The sequence below is a fragment of the Gymnodraco acuticeps genome, unplaced genomic scaffold (genome assembly GCF_902827175.1).
Source record: "Gymnodraco acuticeps unplaced genomic scaffold, fGymAcu1.1, whole genome shotgun sequence".
Lineage (NCBI taxonomy): Eukaryota > Metazoa > Chordata > Actinopteri > Perciformes > Bathydraconidae > Gymnodraco > Gymnodraco acuticeps.
This window is the reverse complement of record NW_022990484.1, coordinates 2608466-2619420: the sequence shown is the minus strand read 5'-3', so window position 1 is coordinate 2619420 and position 10955 is coordinate 2608466. Positions and strand designations below refer to the sequence as shown.

The 10955-nt window shown below is 43.1% G+C and overlaps 1 protein-coding gene across 2 annotated transcripts in view; it reads left to right on the top strand.

Moving 5' to 3' along the window:
• The first annotated feature begins 2699 nt into the window (after window positions 1–2699).
• Window positions 2700–10955, top strand: part of si:ch73-335l21.1 (insulin receptor substrate 1-B) — a 59662-nt gene continuing 51406 nt past the window's right edge. For both annotated transcript variants that reach the window (XM_034226251.1, XM_034226252.1), the window contains exon 1: window positions 2700–3555. In XM_034226251.1, coding sequence (XP_034082142.1) covers window positions 3189–3555 — 367 coding nt within the window. In that variant the 5' untranslated portion in view covers window positions 2700–3188. The remainder of the gene's footprint in view (window positions 3556–10955) is intronic.

The following is a 10955-nucleotide window of genomic DNA, read 5'->3' as shown; positions in this document are numbered from 1 at the left end:
GTTTGGCTCTGGGTGTTTCTTTACTTTATTTATAGTCTCTTTCAAAACTGTGAAATGACATGGAGAACCAGAGGTGGGAAGTAACTAAGTACATTTACTCAAGTACTGCACTTAAGTACAATTTTGAGGTACTTTATACTTCTACTCCACTACATTTAAAAGGGAAATGATGTCATTTTACTCCACTAAATGTATCAAACAGCTGTAGCTATTTTTAACAAAAGGCATTTCTAAACATTATACAAGTGGACTTTCTCTTTAAGTCAAAAAAGGGTCAAATAATTTAAACATTTTACAAACAGTCCATCAGAACTTTGTTTTTCAACAGTAAAATGCTACATGATGCAACAATACCATCTAGAAATGTCACATGTATAAATATAATTATATACACAGATAAAGGCACAATTATTGCTTTTACTTTTTATACTTTAACCCTTGTGTTGTGTTCAAAAGCTGTTACAGTGTTTTGGACTGATTTATCTCAGTCCAAAACACAAAGAAAATGACTATCATCCAATATTGTTTTAACTACATCATAACTAACTTATTATGCATTCATAACCGTACGATCCTGTTGTAATTTAATGTTATGGCCCAAAACACATTACACCACATATTGCACACGTGCATATGTGAGTTCAGGTTCAAGTGTTAGTTAGTGTACATATTCTTTGAGAAAGGTCGAGTTCCCGTGGGGGGAGGGGGGCAGAGGGAGGGGAGAGACCAGGTGCATGTTGCGAACAATTATTGTTACAGTGGATGAAGGGGGTGGGGCTGGGGAGTCTAAAGTCAAAGATGAATCTTGATTGGGCCAAATTTGACCCGAGTCACCCAAAACAATTGAGCTGGGTCTTCACAGACCCGAACACCAATTCTTATTTTTAGAGACCTTCAGACTTGGCAACAATTGTCAAAATCTGTTTTCTAGTGTTTAGCTGTTGTGGAGGATATCATGAAGCCTTGTTCCGATAAAAAAAACTAGAGCGTAGTTATTATATAATTTTAACTTGAAAGGGGTCACGGGAGACCCGAACACAACATAAGGGTTAAGTACACTTTGTGGGTAAAATAAGTGTATTTTTAAGAGCTGTATTGTCCACCTCACACAGCAGGGGGCGCTTGATATCCACTTTTCTCTGACCTCCTCCGCAAGGTTACTTTTGGATCCATATTGCATAACAACATGCATACTGCATAAGCACACCGCACAAAGATAGAAACCCTCTATAGCTTTCAGAAGGACTATTAAAAGACCTTTTTAAAAGATTTATTCCCATTTGAAATTCAGAGGTAATCTTAAACGTGCACATTTGTGATATGTTTTACATGTGTCAACGATGGGATTTAAGCAGCAGGGAGAGATGGAGGTTTGCAGACAGACAGTCGACACAGATCAAAGTCGTTTCACTCAGCCAGTCTGAGTGGCATAAATATGGCGTCTCCAAAAGCCTCATGTCATCAATTACAGCTTAATCTGCTCTTTATACATCATTTAGGAATCAATAACAATAAAAAGCACCATTGTATTGAATGGTTTCACTGGTAACCTAGATTTAAAATGTGCTTAAATGCGACCTCCTGCTGCATTAAGTGTAGAAAATGTAAATGTTCAGAAAACACCAGGGCGATTTGAAAGTTGAATTGTTATATAATATAAATGAATACAGGACAGAGGGGGATTTCTACAATAAATAGAACAGGATGGACTCGTGGTAAAGCCAACAGTGACATCTTACTCCACACACACACACACACACACACACACACACACACACACACACACACACACACACACACACACACACACACACACACACACACACACACACACACACACACACACACACACACACACACACACACACACACACACACACACACACACACTGCAAGCCGTGCTGCCTTCATGTGCTGTGGGAAATATTGCTTCTTGGTTGAGTGAACTTGTGGGGAAAAAACACACAGATACATTGACGTTATAACAGCCCAAGAAAGTATTTAAAAAAGACACAAATTAAATGAAAATTGCAAAAAGTTAAATAAGTACAAAGAAATTACACAAGATATAAGATCACATACATGACTGCTCAAACCATTTGAAAATATACATATGTAAAAAAAAAATCAGGAGTATTAATATGAAAGCGTTATTAAATAGTGATTCAATTATGAAAGGATTAAAAGGTTATTTATTACTGGATGTCAGGTTGTGCTAACTTTTTGCATATTTCTAAAAACTAAAGCTGTATTTCACCAAGTCGTCTGAAATTAAGTGAAATACAACAACACAAATATATGGAATTATACAGTATAAAAGTCACTTTAAAAGGTTTAAATAAGATTTAAGTTTCTTATTCTAATTATGTCAGAAAGCACCTGCATAAACACTTTCCCCATGGCAGTGAAGTAATTTAACCTGACTTATTTATATTTTCATTCATTCATCACTTTCAACTATTTATTCAGTGATTATTATTATTATTCTTTTATTCGATGAATTGGTTTATTATGTTTTACTATTATACATTATATTACTGTAGAAATCTTCAGTATAGTTACTTTTAGTGATTTCACCTATCGGTCACAAATCCGGATTTGGAGCACAGGAATGCACGAATGAAACGTCGGGAGCTCTGCTGTCTGAGCTCGGGATCGGTCCTTGAACGCACCGAGGACCCAGTATACTAGTACAGCGCTGAGTGACAGTCCTGCTGCTCCACGGTAGCTGCTCAACAGCAACAAGAAGACCGGAGCAGGACAGCAGGGGTGGGGGGACAGACACACACACAGAGGGAGACGCAGACAGACCGACAGGATGGACTCTGTGCTGTGTAATGTGCACTAAATGGGATTAAACCTCTTGGAGCAGCAGCAGTAGTAGTAGTGGTAGTAGTAGTAGTAGTGGGAGCTGCGCGCCGAGCTGTGCCGCATGTGCTCGGCTGTGAGGAAAACTTGCACCGGCCGGAGAGAAAAACACCCAGAAGAACAAGCTTGAAAAGGGGGGAACTAACCGCAACTGCAGCCCCCTGGTTCAGGTTCAACTGGCGGGACTATTAGTAGCAGCGACCCGACCCCAGCCTCCCCTCTTTCACATGCCTGCGTTGATGTGGGAGAGAGGGAGGGGAGCGGATTAATTATCACTCTAAACTTAAAAAATAGTTCGTTTTTTTTAAGAGAGAAATAACATGATGTCGGTAGTTATGGAGAGCCAACAAGCGGGCGAGATCCAGAGCACCGAGGATGTGCGGAAGAGCGGCTATCTCCGCAAGCAGAAGTCCATGCACCGGCGGTACTTCGTCCTCCGCGCCGCTTCGGAGCGCGGCCCGGCGCGCCTGGAGTACTACGAGAGCGAGAAGAAATTCCGCGGCAAGGCCCCCGTCCCGAAGAAAGCACTGGCTCTGGAGACATGCTTCAACATAAACAAGCGGGCCGACTCCAAGAACAAGCACATGATAGTGCTCTACACCCGGGCCGAGAGCTTCGCCATCGCCGCGGAGAGCGAGGCGGACCAGGACGAGTGGTACCAGGCCATGGTGGAGCTGCAGTGCAAAAGTAAGACACACACACACACACACACACACACACACACACACACACACACACACACACACACACACACACTTAATACTGTATGAGGCTGTGCATGGAAGGGGAAACGTGGCAATGCCTGCAGAGCTGCACTGCAGATCCTGACATGTTTCATTCTTGGGATAGTGTGCAAGGGTTGTTTAAGTAATCATTACAGCTTTCCAAGCCAAGTCTACATAGTTTGTGACCTGAGCTGCTCTCCCATTACCTTAGAATGTAAAGGTCCTTTATACTTTCAGAACAGGTCCTAGGTGTCTGCATATGACCTCTGAGTGGAATGTGTGTAAACATGTGCCTTTTGAGCCTCACTGTGGAGCTCATCCTCCCCAGCAGTCCTTATCATGCTGGTGTCAGGCTAGATGTTTACTCTTAGACTTTTTAGGGTTTCTCTCTCTGTGGACCTTATCTGTGTGCAAGCTTTCCCAACTCAAACACACCCTGCCCTCTTGTTTGGTTTGCATGCCCCGCTGACACTGCAATATTACACCAGGCATTGATCCCAGAGGAGCAGAGACATGTCCCAAAAGTTGTGACACTGAAGCACATATGCACCTGTCAATCTTAGTCCTTCATTTAACATGTAATTCCTGATTGACTAGTACTACTGTTAAGCAGCTTAACCTGTCTCTCGTTTGCATGCTAGAAATTTGCAATCAACTCACCCCCCTTTTTAAAAATACCCATATAGATTAAAACAGTATATCAGCCACTTGTGTCAACACAGCTGTCAGAGCAAAAAGTGGTGAGCAGGGCAATTTCATATCACCTGTTAGCCTCTGTGAGAGAGAGAGAGAGAGAGAGAGAGAGAGCAGACAGGCCACAAAAGATACGGGTTCAAACTTCAAGGTGCACATGACCTCCTCCCTCTGTTACATAAAACACCCGAAGAAAGGATATTGCATATTCTGATGTCTTAATTAATCTTGTTCTTCATTTAAAATCAAGTGAGAGCAAGTTATTCCAAAGTAAAGACGCATGGGGTTAATTTATTTTAGGGGCTCCAAAAAGTTGGGCTTCCCCCTCTAAGTTGACGAAGATATTTAAAAAAAATGCTGAATTACCTATTTTCAAGAAATATATGGACACACTTCTGCTACACACACGATTTAAAAGTGGTGCTTTTGCATGAAGATCATTTTTACAGATTCTTTTGATTGAATCATCTAATCGATGTGTATAATAATTCGACTTTAATTCAGGAGAGCTCTTCCAGAAAGTTGCATAAGTGGAATCCAGTGTCAACGCTGCACCTCCCCCTGTTGCTCTAACACAACTGGCTCCGTGTGTTTGTGTGTGTTCCACCCACTCTTCCCAAGTATTTGTCGAGTTTCCGCGAGACGTTAGAGTGAATAGACAGATGTTCGGGCCTAGGGAATTGTGAGAAACTAACTCTGCAACCTTTTTCACACCCCCCTCCAAAAAAGGGTTAGGGTGTCATAAGTGCAAGCAATCTAATCTACAAAGTGCTTGTGTGTAAAGGTCAGATGTACAGATATGGGCTGCAGGTCAGCAGGTGAACGGCCTTCCAAGGGAAACATTCAATGGGCAACGATGCTTTCGCTGTCTTTGAAATGACAGGTCCAGTATGACGCACTGCAACTACTCTTCTCCTTCTCTTGTCGTCAAAAGTGTTGGGTTCCTCTTGTAAATCACCCTACCTTGACAGTGACAAAGCGCTGCGGCCGAGCTGCTGTGTAAACCAGCTCGTTGGCAGGCATTTTCTTGTGGTATGTGCTGCAGTTCGCTCGCAGTTTCTCCTCTTATGAAAAAAACAAACTAGGCCACATATGATCCAGGCTTGCATAGGAAGAGTTTCGTAAGAGGAGGGTCATGCTGCCTAAACCTGCAGTGCGAAAATAGCTTAACACGCACGTTGAACTGTGTCAGGATTCCTGACTGTAATAACCATCCTCTGGTATGTGCAGCTCATACACGGTTTCAAGTCGTCGGTGCCTGTGTGTTGATGGAACCTCCACACCCCACCGCCTCATCTACAAACACGGTCACTCCAACTACTGTCGAGTGTTTGTCCCCCACTTGTCCCAATGGGGAAACTGAAGAATTCACAGCCTTGCAGATTAAGAAAGGGCACCGAGCCAAGAGATGCTGCACTGTGTGTCCACATATTTTCCACTCCCTCAATTTGATCCCTGCATATCAGCTCGTAAAAAAAGCTGGAATCAAAGTCATGGGATGAAGGGTGGAATCCTTGAGTCTCCACAGCAAGACGTTCCTCTGTTGTGAAAGCACAATAAATACTGTACGCCCAGGCTGCCATATAGTGCTCTGGGCCTGGGAAACCCACCTAAAGCAGCCCGGGAACCGTTCAATATTACCCAGCCTCCTCTCAAGCCTGTGGTAATTACACAAACACGAGCCAGCTGCCGTGCAGGCCGATATAAGGATCTCAGTTATTTGTTCAGCTGAGTCCAGTAAGACCCTTTCGGGCAGCGAGTACAGTATCAGGCTTGCGGGCAGCTATTTACTCAACTATTAGGAGTCAGTCGAGTGTGTAAAGGCTTAACCTCGATGGAACGGGCGGTGGCGCGGCCCACAGGCGACGATTGCCAGGAAAACTGTCCCGCAGCTCAGGCACCACCCCAGAATTGTTGTTGACCTCAATAAAACAATATGGCGGAGTCAAACTTTGGAGCCAGTGGCACTAAACAAGGGAGAAACACCCATACATGCAGAAAGGCTGCTTTTATTACAGCAGCAAAATTAAATCATGGCCGCGACAAATTGATCTACAATCATTGTGATAATGGTTTAATTGGTGCGGTTGTTTACCAAGAACATCTTTTGTGTTTTGTACATCTGATGGAAAAGACAAAGACACACGTGATTCACCAAAATGATCAAACAGATGAAACATCAGGGAAATAATTATTGGTTGCAGCTCCATAACAAGATTAAATGTTAGTTTTAGGCAAACTAACTCTATCTGTTTGTCTTCAATTGAGATGCACAAAGCAACAAAAATGAATAAACCATTATTCGTTCAAACAATAATCGGCTCTAAGTGGTCATAAAAAGGATCATAAATTGCAACGTTAACCAAGAGCACGTATATCTTCTCCGATGGAGGTTTGTTGACATCACAGCAGTACAGTAAATCTCTGGAATTTAGTTTTCCATGTTCAAAGCTCCCAAAAAAAGGACATCTGAGAAACAAGATCTGTTTCCAAATATAACAATATGGATATTCATGCTGATCCACAAACCTCAATGTGAGCAGAATTCCCTTCAAAGTTTTCAGTCAGATCTGTGATGATGTCGTTTTTGACACTCTTGTAAGTACCGCTTACCAAAAGCAGTAAATGGCACTGTTGCAAAACCCCTCAAATCTGAATTGATTCAAGCACATTGGAACAGTGTATAAAAAGCCTCATTAGCAGACTGGAGTGGTTCTTATCCTGGATTGTTGTTCGGATGCTTCGACCAATGAGATATAGATCCCACCAGTGGTGAGCGATTAAACGTTAAGCCGCGCTTAAGCACCGCTCATCTCCCTAATTAGGTGGTAATTATTGTCTCGAGGGTCAGCCGCTGGTCGCCCGGCAGATCCTGTGTGCTAACAAAGTCAGAAATGACACAGTCCCAGGAGGAAAACATGCAATCTAGAGTTCAGAAAATGATCCGTGGCCTTATTTTTTTTTATCAAGTCTTCCCTTATTTCATATAGTCTTCCAATCCAGGCTCAAGAGTTGTGAGCTGCCACAAATTATTTCCTCTGCCTAAATAGTTTGCGCACATTAACACCCCGTAATTTCATTTAACACGACAAGCTGGCCAGCTCCGGCTTGTTTGTGATGCAGCGGCTCCTCGCGTCACAGAGAGACATTGTGAGTCTGAAATGGCCTTGAGCTTCACGTTTCCGCAGAGGCAGCCCGTATATTAAGTGCTCCGGTTTGATCGACAGCATAACATGGCCAGGATCCAGCAAGATCCATTTGGTCAATGAGTGCCCATATGTTGAGCAGGATAAAACCCTGGGGCTTTAAATGCATGGTAACCTTTTATAGCGAGCCGTATTGATTGCTGGACCATTACCTCTGTCATAGTGGAGGTCAGCGAGTTCATGAGCTGGGTTTTATCAGACTCACGGCGAATGCATTAGAAAGACACATGGGTGAAAACCGTCATTATCTGGCTTGCTACTCCTCCGGGGGATACAATGCAGATAGTGCATTGATTACTGTACTGTAACACCAGTGCCTCCCGAGATGTACGATGCCTCCTGTCAATCCCATTTATCTCAAATGCTAAACGTAAGAACATACACTTTTGAAATGTAAGAGGACCCTTTCTGTGTTTTGAGTTTTCCAGTAAAATAAGGCAACGGTGGTTTGAAACATTTGTTTTTTACATCTTAACTCTGAGGAATGTATACAGGGTATTGAAGAGTTGGAGTTTCTTATTTCCTTTGGACGCACACTCTGTCCTAGTAAAAAATCCCTACAGTCCTCATAGATTATATATCAAACTGTACCTTTTTCTTCAGAACCTCAAAACAAGCAAGAGTGGAATTGATTTTAGCATGACCCTAGGCATAGTTATTATTAAGTATGACTAGGCAGAGAGTGTCTAAATGTGTACAGTAACGGTATATACAACTGCATAAGGGTACATGGGCAAGTGCTCCTATTCTAGTATGTGTACATGTATAGGAATAGTATCGATGTGCAACTGTATATTTCAACATTTAAGTTCCCTCAATTACTGTTCTTTTGTGTTCTTACATAAGAATACTTTATGTTGAAACAGAAAGTTGGAGAGGCCGCTCTCCGAGAAGACCAAAACAAATTCCTGAATGATTTAATTCCCAAATTCAATTGAACTGCTTTGGAAGATTTGTGCAAGGAGAATCTTACTCGACAGTTTTTCAAAGCCACTACTTGTTTAAAAAAGGCGTACTATTTTGGAAGTTAAGTTCCTCAAAACACATTTGCAGTTAACTGAGGCCTCGGCTCTTTGCTTGTTCTGAGTTTACAGATACATTTTTGTTTACTTTCTCTGAGCCAGACTCGCCAGCAAAGTTCAAGATGGCTGCCAGTTTGGTGATTTTGCGAGAGCTGCACTTTCATGGAGCTTTTTCATGCGTCTTGTCTAGGGACAGCAAACCTTGGATGCATCACCGATAATTTCGTGTGAGTGTGTGTCAAACAGGAACCACATGTGAAATGAACCTCAGGCAGATGCTGGTGTCGGGGAGGCATTGTGTCCCCGAGTGTGGGCCCAGATAGGGGGATTACAGATGGTAGAGATAGGAAGTTGAGGAGTTTAAAAAGAGGAAAATGGGCACACATGGGAGCAACAGATTAGCCCAACTGCTTTTAACTGCAGGGTGGCTCACTTTTTTCCTCTACCACATGCATGTGAAGACAACAAGTCCACAGCTGTCTCCTATCTGGTAACCTGGTATGGCAGCGGTGGGGGTGATGTAAGGGGGCACAGTGGCTAAGATGGGGGGAAGAAAATTGGGTTTTAGCCCTCAGAAGTATTGTTTTGCGGTGTTATGGCGCAGCACAGCATGCTAGGGCAATGAGGTCAGAAAACTTGAAACAGAACCTGAGAGCCAGACGGTTCATTGCCAGAGTAGTTTCCCTGATTTACAGGCTGCATTAGCTAACTAAGAAGAGGAATTGTATTATGAATTTTGCAATACATTTCAATCCCTCTTGTCTTTTATTTCTCCAAGCAAATCTTTCTTTACAGAAAGGGATTAAATACAGAAATGTTATCTAAATGTTAGCTTATTTGGATTTTTAAACTTCATCTTGAATAACTACAATCCCACCCAGTGTTACAATAACAAAACCCCTTATCCTGTTCTTGCTGATGCAACCCACAGGGTCCCCAAGACCCTTATGGAAGACCTACTTTCATAGATATTGTGTGATATCCATAACAATAATCAGCCTGTCACTCAGGGAGGAGCAGTCGATATCCCAGCAGGCATCTGGTAGCCCCGGGGGTAAATATCACCACCCTCAACACACATACTCCCCTTTATCATGATAAAAAGCAAAAGAGACATGGAGCCGCCTCAACGGCATGAAACTCCCACGTACAGTAACATCCCAGTTTTAAAAAATAGGTTAGATGATGTCCTCTTTTTGACATAGGTTCTCAAGGGAGGCAGCTTGAGCGTAGCAAATATACGGCATGAATAGACGGCAGTGTTGGTCGCGTAGGGTTAGGTCGCGAGGCGCACGGAGACTGAAAGTTTCATGTGTGGTCGTGGCGAAAGTGGAGTAAAAAACCGATGCATGAATAAGCCAGTGTAAGTTGTTTTCAGGTTGCTAAAACGGGAAAACAACTTTGGAATAAGTCACCTTTAATTAACTCTTTGACCTGATATACTCGCGTATTCAAGGTTGTTTGAAGGGTGCTCGACTGTTTTTCCACACGCATCGCCCTTATTCAACCAGCAAGCTCGACGCAGATGCTTTATTACCTCCCGTTGCGTTTGCTTTCATGTTCTTCAGTCCTTGGATTCATCACCTGCTCAGGGGCATTGTGTGTGTTGTTTCTGAGGGTTCATTATGTCCTATAGGGGTGGCAAACGCTGCCCTGTTGATAACCTCTTCGTGCTAAGAGGAGGGGGAAAAAGTACAACGCTCTAAACAACCATATCCGCTGAGCACCACGCTGACATGCAGGTCCCCCGGAGCACAGCCAGCAGCGATCTATAATTCATACGGCTCCATGTAGGATCAACCATAGCTTTATGTAACCATGAAGAAAGGTCTGTGATCCGTTCAATAGGGGGAATTCACTCTGCACCCCTGTAGGAGTCTGGGAAAAGCTCTTAAAGGTTTTCAGTGCTTCCCTCAATAAGTGCGTGCAGCCTGAGTGGCCCTGAGATCAAGGGGTGTGTGTTGGTGTAGAAGTGATGTCAAGGGCACAGCTAAAGTTTAAGACTTGACTGTACTCAAAACAAACAAGGCACTTTTGCTCTCCTTAAGACATGTTAAACGGCTCTTGAACAGGAATGCTGCACCGCATTCGAAGTCTCAAGAAACAGAGGCCTAGAAAGTTTTGAGAGAAAATAAAGCCTGTGGTTATATTTTATAATCCAAGCCATACTAAAATGAACTTTCCCTCCTTTGAGATTCTTTTTAAAGGACATTCTTTCCCACTGATATCTCTTTGCAATCTATGTTCCCTCGATCCCCACTGAAAAATCCCCAAACCATCCCTTCCTTTAAATCTAAATCGAGAAGGCAAACAGGGCTCCTTGCACACAGAGAGAAGCAGTGCATGAAACAGCCACGCATGGGCTTGAGTGAGTCATCTAATATAGGGGGAGAGCCTCCACGCACGCACACGCACAGCCACACAGCCACACAGCCACACAG